This window comes from Pristis pectinata, chromosome 4 (assembly GCF_009764475.1).
Source record: "Pristis pectinata isolate sPriPec2 chromosome 4, sPriPec2.1.pri, whole genome shotgun sequence".
Taxonomy (NCBI): Eukaryota; Metazoa; Chordata; class Chondrichthyes; order Rhinopristiformes; family Pristidae; genus Pristis; species Pristis pectinata.
The window spans coordinates 95,501,994-95,521,206 of NC_067408.1; the positions used below are offsets into that span (position 1 = coordinate 95,501,994).

General features: G+C 38.1%; 1 protein-coding gene across 4 annotated transcripts in view; it reads right to left on the bottom strand.

Annotated features, from left to right (window-relative positions):
- The window catches only part of LOC127569058 (E3 ubiquitin-protein ligase DZIP3-like), a 91,168-nt gene that overhangs the window by 23,624 nt on the left and 48,331 nt on the right, over window positions 1-19,213 (bottom strand). For all 4 annotated transcript variants that reach the window (XM_052013348.1, XM_052013346.1, XM_052013347.1 and 1 more), the window contains 12 exons: window positions 16,863-16,906; window positions 15,547-15,653; window positions 13,978-14,253; window positions 13,051-13,362; window positions 10,557-11,213; window positions 9,637-9,681; window positions 9,057-9,142; window positions 6,405-6,461; window positions 4,664-4,716; window positions 3,014-3,287; window positions 387-509; window positions 70-188 (listed from right to left, as the gene is read on the bottom strand). In XM_052013348.1, the coding sequence (XP_051869308.1) occupies window positions 70-188; window positions 387-509; window positions 3,014-3,287; window positions 4,664-4,716; window positions 6,405-6,461; window positions 9,057-9,142; window positions 9,637-9,681; window positions 10,557-11,213; window positions 13,051-13,362; window positions 13,978-14,253; window positions 15,547-15,653; window positions 16,863-16,906 (2,153 nt within the window). The remainder of the gene's footprint in view (window positions 1-69; window positions 189-386; window positions 510-3,013; window positions 3,288-4,663; window positions 4,717-6,404; window positions 6,462-9,056; window positions 9,143-9,636; window positions 9,682-10,556; window positions 11,214-13,050; window positions 13,363-13,977; window positions 14,254-15,546; window positions 15,654-16,862; window positions 16,907-19,213) is intronic.

Genomic DNA, 19,213 nt, shown 5'->3' on the forward strand with positions numbered 1-19,213 from the left:
TATACTTTACATTTTGATTATTAGAGACTTGAACCTTATTGGATATTGCACTTCTAAATACAGGCATACCGAGACATTTCCTGATGATAATGTTCTTGGAGTTTTGAAATCAGGCTTTCTGTGTAAATTCTTTGTTGTTGCTCTTTCTTGAATTGAATCATCAAATGTTCTAAGTTTTTCTTAAGAACCTGAAAAAAATATTCAGACATTTAAAACTCATATCAAAATAATTATTTTGTGTGGTAAAGCCAGAAATTTACCTTGGTCAACAGCAACTAGTGCCTACTGTTTACCATTTCCAACAAAAATACCCGTGTACGCTCAAAAATTATCACCACATAACACTAGGGTTTACTTTGATTCAAATATAATATTTAATCACTTACTTTGTTTTCAGTTTCTAGATCAATCGATTTTTGTCTGATCTCAGAATATACTTTGCTATTTTGCCAAATGTGCTCCTGTGTATTGGTGGCTCCATCAGCTTCCACTGGGGATGAATATAAATCCTGTGGAAGAAAATCAAACATCAAGTCACCGAGGATTTTTCCTGAACTGGAATATTTGACTCCAATACTGTATCTATTTTTTAAACTATCAATATCTACTATGGAGTCCTTTGGTAATTATACCAGACCAAGCACCAGTGTCCGTTCAGAACAGGTACTCTCACCAAAAGGGTTAGAATGCATAGCTGACAGTGATTCAGCCTTGTATTTAATTTGCTTGCCCTCATTACCTAAAGGCATTCCTGAATGTGCCCAAATGCAGTGATGATCCTTACTTCAAAAAGTTAAAACTGATCCAGTGTAGAACATTTCTTTTGCACCTGCTCCAAGGCTTTGACATCCTTCTAAAAGTGTACAGAATCAAACAATATTTTAGCTAAGGCCTATGTTTATGATAGGTTCCTTCCCCAATGTACTCTTTTAATAAAATCAGCGATTCCATGTACTTTTGTTTTATTTTAGAGACACCTCTACTTGCTCTGCCACCTGCCCGGTAACCCTTTCAAATGTGCCGCCTAGTTCATATTGGCTGTCCTTTTTCTCCTTAGCAAAATGTAATCACTTCACACTTCTTGGAATTGAATTTAATTTGCTCTGTATCTGTCATTTCATTAGCTTATAACCTGCTGAAGTCAATTATCATCCTCATTATGTATTACGTTTCTATCATTTGCAAACATTTACACTACGGCCTGTATTTTCCAAGTTTGGGTCATTCATATACGTCAAAAAGAGCAACAGTTCTATTACTGGTCCCAGCGAAATATTGTATGGAGCCTTGCAGTCTGAAAGCAGTGGTTCATCATTGTTCTGCCCCTTGGTCAATATCATATTCACACTGTTATTCTCCCTTTAATCTTATGGGTTTTAATTTTGCTATCACCTTTTATGTGGAACTTTTTCAACTGCCTTTTGAAAGTCAACATACACAAGTTTCTCCATTACTTCAACAAAGGAGTTATTAAGTTTATTTTTAATGAATTCATACTGACATTCATTTATCAGTCCATACCTTTCCAAATGATTTTGTAGTTGCTGTGTTATCTTTTCCCTGTTTTCAAACAGGAATGTAACATTTGCAATTGCCCAACCTCTGGCACCAGGCCCATGCCCAAGGATAAGATGATTACGGACATTGATTTCAGAGTCTTTCTTTACTTCTCTCAGTTCCCTATCTTTTCTGAGCACCTGTGATTTAGCCATGTTTATTCCATCCAATCTCACCCCTCTACTCCTTCACTTAGGCAGATGTAAAGTCCACATTTCATTCAACAGTTGTGCCCTCTGCCTCCACCTCCACAAAACCTTTCGGTGCTCTCCATCAATCTCATTCTTCCTCTTAAGCATGTAGAGGGCTTGTGCCGATTTATACCCTTTGTGCACTTTGTTATGCTCCAAAGTCTCCACCTAACTGTATCTGGCCCAATTGATTCAGTTTCTGGAAGAGAACTTAATTAGTATTATTTTTGAAAACAGTCAAATAAGAGTAATCTATTGCTGCACTTGGGTTCTGTAACCATTTTTATAAAAAGGTAGAATCAACAGTATTATGTGCATAGCTTTGGGTGACCATTGCTGCAGACTTGAGAGTTTTCAAACTTTCCAATTGTGCATCAAATATCTTTCAAGGTTTATATAAATGAGGTTTAGGGTTTTACCAGTTAGCTCCACAGAAGAACAAACTAGGGGATCTTCTACAATGGGTCTTTCATAATTTGCTGCACTGTCAAAAGTTAAAGGCAAGGGTTCTAAAGGCTTTGCAATGACCTTAAGATATGTTGAAGAGATACGGGTAAAGAACAGTTGACTTTGTTACTTGATGGACTTTCCAATGTCTTACAACGTTATTGGAAACTGCATTGGGCAGCAGTCTGCAGCAGTAGTAAGAGTGTGAGGTTGACTCGTGTTCCAAGAAGAAGTGGACATCGACAAGTCCACCATGGCTACTTCTGATCCATGCCAGTATATAATATCTGAGTATTCACTGATGTCTGAGAGCTGATATAATGATTCCCAGTTCCCATTTGCCAGTTTCTGGCCCAGGCTGATATTTTTCAAGTCATTGTGGATGGTTAGATTGCAACTCTGTTTCAGTTTGAGAAAGACCAGAATGGGGTCCTGTCATAGTGCTACCACAAAAGGTCATGTTCAGGATGAAGTTAGCATTGCTGTCATCAAGGGAGAATGCAGTGACTGGTGTTTTCATAGAACCATAGAATGGTTACAGAATTGGTTCCTGGAATGAACCGTTCCTGGAATGAACCATTCCCATAAATGGTCAGATCTGTCCTAAGTTGAAATAACCAGAATTGAACACAATACTCCAGTTAAAGCTAAACAAGTGTTTTATAAAAGTTCCAATTGAAGGAAACATTTACCCAGAATCAAAGTAGATTTCAATTGATTTTAACGATACAATAGCTATCCCCAATCTGAGTTGACCCTAGATAAAGATCAAGCCTTTTATTTAACCTCTTTTTAAAAAAAAGGAAATTTAAACTTACTACATTGGTCTTTTTGACAATGAAAGCACTATCAATGTCATCCAGTTCTCCATCGCTCTGGTAGGTCTGATCAGGCAAATCAGCTGGTTTGTTAACTTCACAACTAATCAAAGAGGGAGCAGTACGACTGGCATCAGTTGCAGTGCATAAAACCGAAAACGAAGAGTCTGGGGGAATGACTCCAAATGTAGAATCATTACAGATGGTATTTGCCATTTGCTCACTGCTCTCATTATTTGATTGGTTTTCTTGCACAGGAATCGACAGGGCTTCACTGTTACAAAAAAAAAAGCTCAATGAAATATGTAATTAAAAGTAATGCATGGCACAGAGTTAGTTAAATTGTGAAGTTTTCTTGAATTTGCCAAGGACCGAATGTTACAGAATCTTTAAGATTATTTGAACTGGCAAGAATGATTGGCTAAAGAGTCAAAGGCTCATTTTAATGCATGTTGTACTGTGGCCGCTGAAATTTCAGAAGGGTTATCTCAATGTCCTAATATATTTGGTAGCTATGGACATTTTGCCTATTTTTACTTCCAGTCTTTGCAGAGAAATTGTAAGCATTGGTGCCAAGAGTGTCAATGAATGAGAAATACCAAATTGGAATCTCTCTTGCAATGTTGAATCCATTACATTTTTTAGAAAAGATTCTGCAATGATTTTTCTTATGGGCCAATCAAACCAAACTTCAGAACACCCACCCAATTATCCGCATACATCCATGATACAGGAGTATAGAAATTCTATAGCCCTTTTCCCAGCACAAGTTTAATAATGCAGATGTTCTGTTATCACCATGAATCTTTTCCAAATACTGGGGACCGGACTATTAACACCTTGAGATGTGCGAAAATAGCCCAGTTTTAAGTCATTATGCAACAAATAATGATAAATTTATTCAGATTGTGGACCCATGAAGAGCTGAAGAACTCTTCATGTACCCATATTAAACCACTCTCCCAAATTCCACCTTTACTAGCTCCAGTCTGGAGTCTGCAGACTCTCAATCTCCTGCAATTCAGAGGCTGCTGCTTTTACCGCACACCTTTTTACTGTCTTCGCACATCCATTCCTGTGCTAATGAGGTCAGTGGCTCAATACCTAGAGGTCTCTGCACCCTGCACAGGATACTTGAAGTCTTCAAAAATAAGCCACAAATCTATGTCTAAAATACCCTGTATTTTAATTGACATTCAGGCTGCAAGTTCAGAATTATATTTTCTTTCATTTCTATGCAAATAGCCTTATGATACATTAGCAAATGTTAGTCCCTTAGCAGCTTATACTAAAGAGGCATAGAAACTGAAAATGAGTTGTACTGCCAATTAAGTGATACAACAACTAGTGCAGCTAATAGAGGTGCTGCCTCACAATTCCAGGTTTGATCTTGACTCCTGTGCTGTGTGGAGTTTGCACTTTCTCCCTGTGACCACGTGCGTTTCTTTTTGGTGTTCCGGCTTCCTCCCACATCCCAAAGCTATGTGGATTAGTAAGTCAATTTCCCCGAGTGTGGTAGAATTTGGGGGGAATTGAAGGCATGTGGGAAGAATAAAATGGGATTGGTCTCAATGTGTGCTTGATGGTCAGCGCAGACTCTGTGGGTCAAGGGGCCTGCAAAGAAGTTCTGTTTATTGAAAAAGAACTTACTGTTTTTTAGGATCTGCAGCTTGTGTTTGGTGATTATCTTCGTTTATCACATCCTGGAAAGAGAAAATTATTATGGGAAATTTGTTCTGCACCAGATGCCTGGTAAAACTTATCTTATTTTTCATCAAAATAACATCACATCTTTAATGAAATTTAGTGACCTAGGTTGATTACATTGCACCCTTGGGCTTCTTTCTATCTGACCAGTAACAATAAGTATAGACTTACACTGGATTTAAGCAAGTGTGTTTAATTATTTTCTGATGTTCCCATTTTGCACTGCCATTATTGTAAACTCCCATGTGCTTTGTACCATTTAGTTATTAGTGACTCCCCAGAATTGCTTCGTAGTCCTTGTATTCTGTCCATTATTGGTTTATCTTTTTCTATTGCTCTATGTTTCTGATCACAAAGCACTGACAATTTAATTATTACTCGGGAGGTGCTTATACTCAAATCTGCTGCCATGTTCACATTTATCTACAACAAAAATAGTAAACATCTGATATGTGGTTCTAGAAATATTGTGCAAATTTATAGTAATTGTACAATTAGTTAACACAATTTATCTTCAATTTCTTATTGATGAAGACCCTACAAGTTCCTTTTACTTGCATCTTATTCCCTCCAGGACATCCTGACCATTTAAAGATATTCGACTGTCCTGCACATCTTCTAATCTGGCTTCAAAAATAGATTTAACAGAAGATGACAATTTTTCCCCTTCCATGAGGCAATTTCTGACTTTGAATTTTACCATACTAAAATTAAATATAAACATTAGAAACAGCATGTAATAGCTTTCAGATGTCATCAGAAGCAAACCCTTGAAGCATGGTGTTGAGAATTCAATGCAGCACACAATAAGCACATCCGACAATGACTTTGCCTAACAACTATATTACTTCATTAAATGCAGTTAGTTTCAAACAATTCAGTTTCAAATAATTCCTAAAACCTAATACATGGATTTGAATAATACAGACTCTAGATGAACCTGGCCATGGTTCAACGTGGTGAATTTTTCTCTGGGTCCCTGAATCGGGGTCTGCTTGGGCAATGGTTAGCCTTGAGTTACTACTGTTGATTATCCTGTGAAAGCACCTTTTTATAACATTTCTCTGTATATCTCCCAGATGTACTCTGGTTTCATACCACCAAGTGCATGGCTATATATCAACTCCTTTTCCATATATGTACTGGTTTCTTTAACTTTTTAAAATTGCTGCTGGCATGTACCTTAATCACCTTAACCACCCGTTTTGCAACTATCAGTATCCACTGGCACTTTTACAATTTACCAGACTGTTTGTTACAGTGTGTCCCAGGATTTGTTTGTGTCAGAACATCCGTATCAGCTTGTTCTGTGCTCAGGGTCAGCTCACAGAGCGGTATCAGCACAACTCCACTTTCTCACATTGATGCTAACCAGATGTTGATCACATGACCCTGCCTCACTATGGTTTCCTGTGTTCTACTACTCACCACAATGGAATTTCTCATTAAAATCAATTTGGACTGAGAAAATGCTGGAAATACTCAACAGGTCAGGTCACAAATGCAGAGAGCTTCTCCCTACACAGATAGTGCTTGACCCAAGCATTTCCAGCACAAATAACTGCGGGCCCCTTATATTAGCAACTATTTTAACAATATTTATTCCTGACTGGGATTTTAATTTTTAGATAGAAGAAAGAGTTTCTTTTTGCCCACAAATCAGCATACTGGTAACATAGCTTACCTTTTTACTTTTAGACTTTTTCTTCTTCTTCTTAGACTTTGTTTTGGCAATCAACACCTGCAATGAAAGAAAAACAAAATACATCTGTTAAATGTAATTCTAATATTAATTAGAACTGAGTACAATTCTAATATTAACCAGAATTATTAATCATTAATACAAAATTAAATGTAATATAAAGAACTTAGAGTTATGATCAGTTGGAAAGGCAGAGACTGATTAAGTGGAGTCAGCATGGTTTCGTGCAGGGGAAATCCTGCTTCACAAATCACTAAGAAAATTGATGAAGGCAAGGCAGTGGACTTTAGCAAAACCTTGGGCAAGGTCCAGAAAGTTAGGGCACATGGGGTCCAAGGTGTTTTGAAACCTGGATCCAAAATTGGGTTGGTGAACACAGGCAGAGGGAAGCTGTGGAGGGTTTTTCTTCTGACTGGAAGTCTGTAACCAGTGTTGTTCCACAGACACACCACTGGTTCCTAGAAAATGGTTCACATCACAACTTTCTGTAAGGCGAAGCAGTATCATCTGCACTCGTGTCAAGAAACACAAGTTGATAAAAATAAACAAAATTTATTTCCTTTGTTCTCCACATAAATTCTGAGAGCAAATTTTATTCCGTATCTCAAATTTTTGGGTAGTGATTTGTGAATTCTGTAAGGTGAATTTCCCAAATAGCCATAACACAGGGGACACCTGTAGAGAATGACTGTGGTCTGATGTGTAAGTTTGCTGGTGACATGGCGGAGTTGTAGATAATGAGGTTGTTTGTCCAAGGATACAGAGGGACATAGATCAGCTGAAAAATTGGGTGGAGCAGTGGCAGATGGAATTTATCCAGACAAGAGGTAATGCATTTTGGGTCAACTAATATTGGCTGGACGTATACAGTAAGTGGCAAGGACATTAGAAGCATTGATGTACAGAGGGACCTTGGAGTGCAAGCTCATAGCTACCTTAAAATGGTGACACAGGTGGATAGGAAAGTTAAGAAAAGACATCAAGTTGCAGTTGTACAATTGTGTGCAGTTCTGGTCACCACACTATAGACCATAAGATATATGAGCAGAATTAGGCCATTCAGCCATTGAGTCTGCTCTGCCATTCAATCATAGCTGATTTTTTTCTCAACCCCATTCTCCTGCCTTCTCCCTGGAACCCTTAACCCCTTTACTAATCAAGAACCTATCAAACTCTGCCTTGAATACACCCAATGACTTGGTCTGAAGTCCAATTCCACAGATTCACCAGCCTGTGGCTGAAGAAATTCCTTCTCATTTCAGTTTTAAAGGGACATTCCTTTATTCTGACACTTGTGCCCTCAGATCCTAGACTCTCCTACTATTGAAAACATCCTTTCCACTTCCACTGTATCAAGGCCTTTCAGTATCTGGTAGGTTTCAATGAGATCCCCCCCCTCATCCTTCTATAGAAAGAATGTAGTAGCGCTATGAAGAGCGCAGAAGAGATTCACCAGGATGTTGCCTCACATAGAGGACTTTAGTTACAAGGAGAGATTGAATGGGCTAGGATGTTCTGATTGGAGTGCAAGAATCTGAGGTGTGGCCTTAGAGGTTTCTAAAATTATGAGGGGCATAGATAGGGTAGATGGTCACAGTCTTTTTTCACCCCCAAGTATAGGGGGGTCTGGAACTAGAGGGGCTAAGTTTAACAGGAGAGGGGAAATATTTGAGAGAGATCTGTGAGGCAAGTTTGTCCACACAGAGGGTGGTGGGTATATGGAACAAGCTGCCAGAGGAGGTGATAGAGGCAGGTACAATCACCACATTTAAAAAGCATTTGGACAGATACATGGATGGGAAATGAATAAAGGGATATGGGCCAAATGGGATTAGTGTGGACAAGCATCTCGGTCAGCACAGGAGAGTTGGTCCGAAGTGCCTGCTTCCATCCTGTACAACTCTATGATTCTATGGCTCATGCAATTTCATAAACTCTTACTTATCCAGTAATATTGTCTTCCAAATGAAACTTTGAAATACTTTCCTTTACAAACAACTTATTAACAACAATCAAGCAAGGTGATTTTGCCCATACAACACTGAGCTACACATTGGGCATTACCAGGATTAAAGGAAGGTGTGAACAATACAAAGATGTGGAAAAAAATGTTTTGATCAATGCAGCTGATTAAATAACTGAATAAAGAACTTAAATAGAGAAATTTGCCATGCTGGTATTGCATGAATGCAATGAGGAACTCCAGTCTTTTGTCCCAGTGCACTGCAGTATCATAACAGAATATAACCTCATTATTCCTTTATCTTGCACTATTTATTTTTGTAATTTATAGATTTTTATGTCTTTGCACTGTACTGCTGCTGCAAAACAACAAATTTTACATCATATGTCAGCGATAATAAATCTGATTTTGATATGTGTGTCTGAAGTAGTTGTTCACTTTATCAACTCCACTAGCAATGTAAAAAAAATGTATCAATTGGTATTAAACCAGCAGGAAGCTCCTGACCAAGGAAACCAAATTGAAAAGGGGCTGTGACAACAGTTAGAAACTTTCTCTCTCTTTTCCTGGATTCCAGAAGGTGAAATAATCATATTACCATTCATTGTTAAAGTCATATCTATACAGTTTCCAAACTGAATCAGTGATAATTTACAAGAGAGAGATCTTACCACTGAGTGATCATCAACTATTAGATTTTCTGGCTCCATTATTTTTTCTTTCATCTCTTGTGGAGGAGGAAGTGCAGATAAAACAGCTGGTAAAAGAAACAGCAATTGGTTAACCTAACTTCTTTATTCATGATGAGAGAGACCTCCTACTACCCTGCAGATTGCCAGTTCCCCACCATTGGACCAGCAAAAGTGGGACAACTTGCACCATGCTGTCCATTTCTGGATGAAAGCAGTGGGTTGTAGGCCCTAATATGCACATTTGACAGCTGCACTCCAGTCCTGTGAAAGTGTGCAGGACTTCCATTAATAAACTTGCCCTCTTGGAGTTTCTTCAGTAGGGTAGTTATTAAGAGAGAATTAGTTGACATTAAGGTTGCACTAATTTTAAAATATACCATCTTGCACGACATTGGTGCAAAGTGAAATTAAAAATGATTGTGAACACAGTCTGAAATCTATAGCAGTTTTTGGCAGTCCTATGGAATCTCAAATACTTTGTCATACTACTTATACTGAATATTTTACAATAGGCAGATTCATGTTATTCCAAAATCCATCAGTGTTACCAATCACTTACTGTTTGTTGATGATGCTGTTGCCTCTTTTGACTGTATGGTCATTCCTATTGAAGCAAAGTGATGAGAGAGTTTTAAGGTTGATGAGTCATGTAATGATATCCAGAGAAATGACAGCCTACAAGTTACATCAATGTTTTTGAATTGATTGTTAACATCAAACCCCACAAGTTACTTTTTAGCACTTAGTTTAGCCATTTGCAAAAACTGCTTGATATCACTGAATTATCCAAAGAGATTGGCTTGCTGATCACCAACTAAACACCAACAAAACAACGAAGTCCATTCAGTTTAGATAGGAGACTTATCCTACTATATGCCATGTCTGTTGGCACAAGGAATAGATCTATTTTATTCCTTTATGTTCTTGTAGCTTTATTTAAAATACAAGTAAGCATTACTTTCCTGATGCTTTATTCTGTTTACTGAAACAAAGTAAATAAAATGTTAATTAAATATTAATGTGCGTGCAAGAGGCACTTAAAAGAATCTTAGCTAAGACTGCACAGTTTATGTGACTGATGTTTGGAATCTGCATCTGGTTAGGCAGCATCATGAATTTATAAATATTAATAACTATATACGATGAGCACACTAGTTGGAAAATTTGCATCCACATACTCAAGAGTGTCAATAGAAAAACAAGGGGATGTTAGAAGAATGTTTCCTCTATCAAGTTTGATAGAATATGCAGAGGTTTATCGTGAAAAGACCAACACAATTTAAAAGGAGTTAAATATTTATTGGAGCAGAGAGAATGGGAGAAAGGTTTGAGTAGAAATCAAAGGAACAAAAGATTTAGTGGTCGCCTCCACTGTAATCATTGGGACTGTTTAGCAATGCTTAGTATTTGACAGGTGCAAAATATGCTATTATACTTTCAATTACAAAAATAGAGCATTCTGCTACTGTTGACGTGTACCTTGTTGAACAAATGACAAGAGCAGCTGCATGACATCTGCCACTGGTTTGCCCAGATAACCAGCCAGTCGATGGTGATCCTCCCACAGTTTTTCGACAGGAAAACTCTTCAGCTCCTCTAACTCTTGCTTATCTGCCCCAAGGTTCACAAGGATTTCTGTGATTCTGTCCCACATAACAGCAAATTCGGATTCTTTAATTCCAGTGTTCAGAGTTTCAAAAAGAAGCTTGTTTCGGAGGTTACAGAGGCGCAGTATAGCTGCACTTTTGCTATGATCATTTGTCGCTGGCTCAGCATCCCAACCTCGGCGGGGTGCAGGAAGGATCTTCAAGTGTCTCATAAGTGAGGCTAGCAATGTGATATCAAACCTCTGCGAGTTGGGTTGCTCGTTGTTAGGTGGATAAAGTAAACTCCATTCACCTGAGTTAACCATGGCCTTCGAGGTACCTTTATGGTAAGGCTCCAGAATGCGTTTATTTTTAAGTAATTCCCTCTTTAATATCTGGGGTGGTACTGCCCGATCAAATATCTGCAAAACGACTTCGGTACCCTTAATTATGAGCAGGTGAAGAAGACGGTAAAATAATGAATAATCCATGTCCTTGGAAAACGAATCCACGGGTAAAGCATTTCCAAAATTAGGGACACTGCCTTTGTCTAAAAGTCAACACATAATCATTAATGCAACTGCATATAAAATTTGTGGTTAATTGTAAAATATCATGGGCATACAAACCACAAGTACAAATCAGCAACCCTGCGAGAATCATTAACAAAACCATAATTTTGCTCTAAAATTGTATCATTTTTTGTTGTTAATTTACCTTTATCTACAATAACAAAATACTGCCAAAGATGTCAATCTGAAGTAAGAAGTGCTGGAAACAGTCAGGTCAGGCAGTGTCCAGAGAGAGAGAAAAATTAACACTCCAGGTCATTCATTTGCTTAGAAATCAAATCCTATAGGACAAGTTTTCTTCAGGATGATGCAACTAAACAAAAAATAATTTAAGTGACTTTTGTGAAGATTTCTGGAATGAATCACAGCCAGGTCACAAGTCACCTAGAAACCTAGATAGATCTAAGGGCACAATGGATCAAACATCCCTTCCTGTATTGAAAATTTCAATGATTTGATTTTAATTTTTTAGAATATGAAATAAAAACTGGAATGTGCACCTGAGATTAAGGTAAAAACTGAAATACCATCAATTTCAAAAATACAATGTAATTTTACAATATTTATGTGTGGCATTTACCATCCAAAAGATATAAATTCCACGACTTTGTACAGATACAATATGTTCCCCAGATGATGCTGTCACACTTCTCTGTTATAAAGATGAATGCTGATAAACTTGCTGTTATTTTTGTTATAAATTCCAACTCATTATTTAGGTAATTAAACAAATTACTACTATTACATTCATCCCCGTAAAATCTGTTAGTTGTTCTATATATATCAAACCTATAGCACTTTGATTGCCCAGATCATTTCCCTGGATTCATTGGAATGGTGACCATAATTCATGATATGTGTATCTTCATGATATGTCTATCTTAACAATTCTGAAAACAGCATCCTGGGCCTCTGCCAGTCTCTTCTTTCCCCTCACCCACTCCAACACCAGATTTGATTTAGACTGGTACAGCCAGAATGCTACTCGGGATTTTGCTTCATTTGTCCTTCCATTATCTTAGGCTAACCTCATTGTAATATTCCATTTGAAAGCCTCAGCTACTGGACTCGGGAGATTGGTTACACATTGCCATCCAGAATTGCAAGAATGGAAGAGGGGGATTCTGAGCAGATAGAGAAGAGTCAGTTGGTCTTACACTATCAGGGTGTAGAAGGCACATCTTATCAACTGGAGAAGAGAAATTTGCCAAATGTCCCCCATTTGCAAAATTATGCTGAGTGAGAAAATACGGCCAGGATCAGGGCATTTTAGGAGCAGTTGCAAGGTCAGCCAACTGAGATACCACCTATCACACGACGGGAGCAACAGAACATCTACATAATAGGGTGAGAGCAGGAGGGGCTGGGCACAGGTTAGTCCCCCTTTATTTATTTATTTTTACACACAAGCAGCCCTCTAAACTTAACAAAGTAGGATATAATTACAAAATTTTTTTCAATTGGGGAACCATTCTCTACAATTCAAAGATAAAGTCACTCAACAGGCTAATTCCAATACCATTCTTGATGCGCCCAAGCGTAAAGGGAGCATTTTGATATCCGATTCACTATTCAAATCATCCATAAAATTTTGTTCCCCAAAAAGGCAAGTCATTTACAGGGAAGAGGTTTGGAGACAAGAACCAATTCGCTCGAATGAAAGTAGAACTGTTAGTTTTCCATTAATAGCTGGCATCACCTGGTTCTGCCACAGAGTCAAAGGTGTTCTCCTCACATGCTGCTTTTGACATTTTGAAAATTAAAACTCTGCATCAGTCTGAAAAAATGTACTAAACTGAGATAGTTCCAACTTACTGAACTTATCAAACTCCTGGTTAAACTCTTCAAATAAAGGCTTCAGTTTTGGAATTGCATCTTGCTCTTCAGCCAAAAGAAACACCAGCTCTCCAATTTGCCAAAGCACCTTATTGGTGGTCATTTGCTCCATCAAAGTATCTGGTCTTTGGTCCGGCGTAGTTGCAGTTAATATCTTGATTTCTGCTTGGTTTATAGCTTTCCTAGACAGCAGCTTTTTAGCAATGTTGACAATGAGATTTCCTGCTTCATTAAGGATCTGAATTAAGATTTTTTTATAACTAAATAAGAAGTACAAACTACACTGGTCACCTGAAAAGAAAAACACACAATGTTTGTATATAAGTGAGAAGAAAATCTTGTTCACACATAAAAAGGTGAACTGCTTTTTAGACTTTGCTGGTTAAACTACAAGTCACTAACTTTGTGATTATTTTAAAATATGAATAACCTCTGATGGTGTTTGAAATGTGAACTAATGGCTGTGTTACTACCATAAAAATCATAGAAGGACAATAGAAGGAACTTAAATCAGTGATGAAGAGCACACAAATTGTAAAAGAAGAGAAACTAAAAATCTTAAATATACTTAATATATAATAAACAACATTGTGATAATGAAGAGAACACGATTTAAAAAGTGTTACAGAACTAAAGATTGTTAAACAAATGAGATTTTAAATAAATCTAGTTTTGTGACATGTGAGCAAAATGTAAATGTCCCCAAGATTATGTGGAATTACAATTTGTCTCCTACTGCACAACTTTTGCAAAGTCCTGAATACTTCAGTCGATTTCAGATCTAGTTTGGAAAAGGTTTCAAGAATTCATTTACAAGTTAAAATGATAATTGCCATTCATATCTCCAACTATCTGTGGTATAATCTGTTTGTCATAATTCAGTGTAAATTAAATTCCAAATCTTACTCAATTCCAAGATGAGTGTCAACCATTCCAAAAGTTCTGGGTGCTTAGAGATATCCTGATTTATAAGCAGACTTAGGAAGCGGCGCATCTTAAAATTGCAGTTCCATTCCAAAACATGGTCGACAATTATTTCAGCAGTAATCTTATTGCTCTTCTCGGCAAGCACTTCTTTCAAGTTACACTCAATTAACAGTTCAGACACGTTTCCAATTTCACTAATTGCATTTTCAATCAGCTTTCTGTTCTGGGTAATCTCTTGAAATAGGCGACATTTGACTGTCAGAAAGAATAGGATTTCATAAACTTAGGTGGTTAAAAACAATAGCAGGCTGTAATTTAACATTCCTTTCCATCAAACAGAGTTTGGCTAACAAACAGAATCCCAACAAAATTATAATGGTAATTCCCTGGACTCAGCTTGGATCAGGTTGGGCTTTGCAGTTGCCTTAGAAATAAATGCACAGAGTCTCAGTACTGTGGGACTAGCCACAAAAGCCGGGGACTGTAGATAGCATAGGAAGTGCTCCCTACTTTGTAGTGTAAGGATCTGCTACAGAACCTGGCCATCCGATCCTGACTGGAGCCAAAACATGTGCTCATCAGGTTCAGCTACAAGTCCTCAGGCTCAAATTGGCAGTAACGGTAACATAGTGGTTAGCGTAACGCTATTACAGTGCCAGCAACCTGGGTTCAATTCCCACTGCTGCCTGTAAAGGAGTTTGTACGTTCTCCCTGTGTCTGTGTGGATTTCCTCCGGGTGCTCCAGTTTCCTCCCACATTCCAAAAGACGTACAGGTTAGGAGCTGTGGGCATGCTATGTTGGCGCTGGAAGAGTGGCGACACTTGCGGGCTGCCCCCAGCACATTCTTAGCAATGCAAAAAGACATTATTTCACTGTGTGTTTCGATGTACATGTGACTAATAAATAAATATCTATATCTGATTGGGTTGGTTTTAGTTTTATACCCAGGCAGATCTAGAATGAGTGTCATGCTCTAATGAGTATTGTGCTCCAACTTGGTTAGGATAGGCACAACTTTAGGGTCTTTTTAGAAAATAATAAATCCATAGGGTGGTAATGTTTATCTTGTAGTGGCATATCTCAGAGGCTTTCAATGTTACAAAAATGTGCATGTACACGGTGTAAATAAGTATACATAAAATAGCAAGTGGCACTGTTCAACTTTAATTTAGAATTTCCTGGTAATCTTTACAAATCCCTTTTTCAATAAGAGCACCATGGCCATAGAGTAAAAGGACTATAAATTAATTTCCCCACCATTATCCCACCAAAGAAAAACTTAAATCGTAATAAACAAAAGCTGAGAATACTGTAAATACTCAAGAGGCAGCATCTGTGGAAGTAGAAACAGAGCATCTGTTTCAGGCATGACTGATGGGTTTTCATAATGGTTCCACTAAAACATTAATGTACTTTCTCTCCACAACGCTAAAGATTGAGAATCTGAAAACTCAGTGGGTTCTAGGAGTGGAGGAGATCACAGAGAGGGATATGGAGGGACATAAATACCAGCCAAGAATGGGACACAACCAACAATCCAAACAAACCTGTTGAGCAAAATGAATGTAATCCTTCCTTTGCCATCTCAGTGTTCTTCTGCTCATGGCATTTGCTGTATTCCTCTGGGACATCTGTATCCTTTGGTTCATTCTTCCTGCAAAATGAGCAAGAATTGGGAGCAGGAGTAAGCCACGTGGCCCCTTGAGCCTGATCTGCTATTCAAAAAAAGGTCCTAAAAGATCTGATCTTGCCTGACACACAGATTTTGCTTCACCTCAGCCGCAATTGCTGTCTGTGGTGAAAATTCATGACTCTATGAGATGAGATTCCTCCCTATTATGTTAAATGGGTGACTCGTTATTCTGAAACTTGTCTTAGATTTCTCCAGAGAAAATGTCCTCTCAGCATTTATCCCGTCACATCTCCTCAATCATATGTGCTTCGATAAGATCACCTCTTATTCTTCTAAACTACAACCAGCATTGACCCAAACTGTTCAACTTTTCCTTCTAAGAGAATCTTTTCATCCCCGGAATTACCCTAGTGACCCTTCTATGAAATGCTTCCAACTCATACATTCTTCTTAAATAAGGAGTAGAAAGCTCCATGCAGGACTTCTGATGTTGTCTCATCAACAGTCTGTACAAAGGCTGGTTGGAGTCTGGAATGTGCCACCTGATGAGGTGGTGAAGGCAGACAGTCTCATTACATTTAAGACATCTAGATTGGAATCACCAAGGCAGAGGGGAATGGACCTATTGTGGGTACATGGGATTAGTGTAGATAGGTACAATGGACAGCGTAGACATAGTGGATAAAAGGGCCTCTTTCTGTACGACTCTTGTGACTCGTTATCCTTCCCTAAAATGAGTGGCATGTTAGATCATTTCAGAAGGCAGAGACAACAACATTGGTGAATTTAAAGTCACATATGAACCAGACACGTCAAGGATTCATTTCCTCATTCAATAAACATTAGTGACTAGAATGGCTTTCACAATAACCTGGTAGCTTCTTGGATGATATTAGAGGGAAGAGTTTTTTGTTCCACCTTTATTTAGTAGCTTTAATGTAATTTTCCCAGGTGATATGCCAAGCTTGGAATTAATGTCACAAGATCAGTAGTCCAGACCTCTCTATATTATTCCAGTAACTTAAACATTCTGCTAATGCACCACTGCACTTCCTCTCTCAGCCTTGCATCTTTATTACACCTCTATAAAATCTAATCTATCAACTGCATTTCAAGCCAATTATTCAAATTTTCCTAATTTTCAAACTGTTCTTAATATATGAAGTACCCCAGGGCAATCTATTTTACTAAACATCGTAAAAATGCTTTTAAATATTTTAAAATACTTACATAGTTGAAAGTTGTGGTGACAGATCTGGAACCTTCACTTGAAACTGCAAGAAAACATTGAGAAAATAAAATAAGACCTTCATATCAATGACCACAATAATTTGACATTATATAGGAATATACTTAAATGAATCTGTCAAAAAGGTCTTTGCATGTGAAAGGCAAACTCAGACAATAAAAGGAACCAATAGCTATTACAGGATCAAAAACTGCTAAGATGATAACTTGTGATGACATTTCTCTTCCTATTTCACTGGGAAAGATTTTCAGGAAACAAAGTTCACCATAACTAAAGGATCTATAGTAGATCAAAGGATGAAGAGAAATCAACTGTAATCTTGTCTAATAACAGAAGGTTCTCTGAAGAATGCTAAAGCATGGAGATGGACAGCAAATGGTTGTGACAATGAGGATCATGAATTCGATTCACATAGTGATAAATGGTGAGTAATAAGTGATTGGGACAGGAGTTAGATAAATGAGTTTAGCTACGGCAGAAGGCTTTGAAGGACAATAAAAGGAAGGATGAGATTTAAATAATCAAATATTAAGAAATGGAAGTGAACATTGGGAACAACTTTGGCTGGTGGGGCAGGAATTAAAAGAAATAAGCCTATTCACTGTTTCCAAATAATCAAAGACATTTAGAAACAGCTGAGAAAAAAAAACAAAGCTAATGAAAATCCAAAAACAATAATTTTACTTTAAAGCACAAGTAATTACATAAATTAAAAGAGTAACATTTAAATTAAAATAAAATAAAACAAAAATTCTTGCACCTTCAATAAAAATCAATGGTACCATTCAAGGGGGGGGTCAGATATAAAGTACATCCAGCTCCCTGGCTCATTAAGTTGTGCTGGCTCCATTAAATTGGTTCCAGGACCCATAGATTTCAGAACCCTGCATCTGACCTTCAGAACATTCTGTATTTCTGACGCAGAGTACAGGCACAAGGGTCCAGAACCTGTTGATGGGTACGTTGCAGCTAGCTTCCAATTTCCTATGGACTCACTAGCTAGTTGTCAGCACGATATTGCCCAATGTTTCGGAGTAGACTTGATATAGGATATAAAAACATGGCCTAGAAAATGCAAACCTTAATTCCATTGTTTCAAAATGTACTTCCAGTTTACCAGTGGTTCAGAAGAAGAAAACCACCACTGACGTGCATCTGAAGGCAACTGCATTCATGATTTCTGTGCCCTCTGGACTGCAATGCAGAATGTGCTGGAGATCAGATGCCAGCACACCTGACCTCTTGTTCCATTCTGGATTCCCTATCGAGTCTACAGGTGATCAAAATCATCCTGAATTGAGGGCCAGATACTCCCAACTGACCTCCCTGCTTCTATGCCAGCCATCGGCACTGTTCATCAGAATGAGGTCACTGACCTGAGTGGAAATGTTGAGCTTTCTTCAGGTTTTAAATGATAATTGAAATAGATTTTAATAATTTCAAAATATTTCAGATCATCGCAGATATTTAGAGACAGTGAACAAGGCCAAGAGGCAGTCAGGGCAGTCCGTGAGTAAAGCCCTGGATCTGCCCCCTAGGGCCAGGCTGTTGCTTGTGGACTTGTGTGGCAGAAAGGCCTCAAAGTTCTGCTGGACCTGTGTGGCTACGGAAACTGCATTGGCTGGGAAGGTAGAGTGGGGGCGATTGGTAAATGCAAGGCTTGTGCATGCTCAAGTACAATCTAGCCTATAGGATTCAGCAAAGAACATTGTAATGAAGACAGTCATAGAGATACATAGCTTCCAAAAAATGACATGAGTTTTGAACTACAAGTTTTAACACACCCGCAATAAAATTATCATTGTTGTTGAGATCAGCCTCAGAATCGGTCTCTGCAGAAGGGTAACATTGTGTGTCGTCAGCGTGTACATATAGACATAGATAAATCATGACCAGAAGGAAACCACAGATTAGGACCTAATTACATACAAATGCAATCCTACAGAAGCATTAATGGAGAAAATGTAATCACACACAGGAATGAAACCTGGGGTAAGAGGCTGGATCAGAGAAAACAGGCAATATTGAAGGCAGTAGAGAATCAAGAGTGATGGAAAGGCAAGATGAGCCATGGTCCAGTCTGTAGCTGCCTGAATAGGAAGGAGGTTGTGGTTAAGAACCAGAGCTCGTCACTGCTCCTTCAACTTTTCATATCTCAAGATTTAATGCAGCGATGTTGGGAAGGATATGACCAAAGCAGGTTCGGCAATTTCATAAAACTCTCTTGTACTAGCTAAGATGATACCTAAATAATGCGGATCATCTTGGTTCAAAAAAAATGCCAAAGACTGAACTCAAATCAGAATTTGATTCTAAGAGATTAAACAGAAAA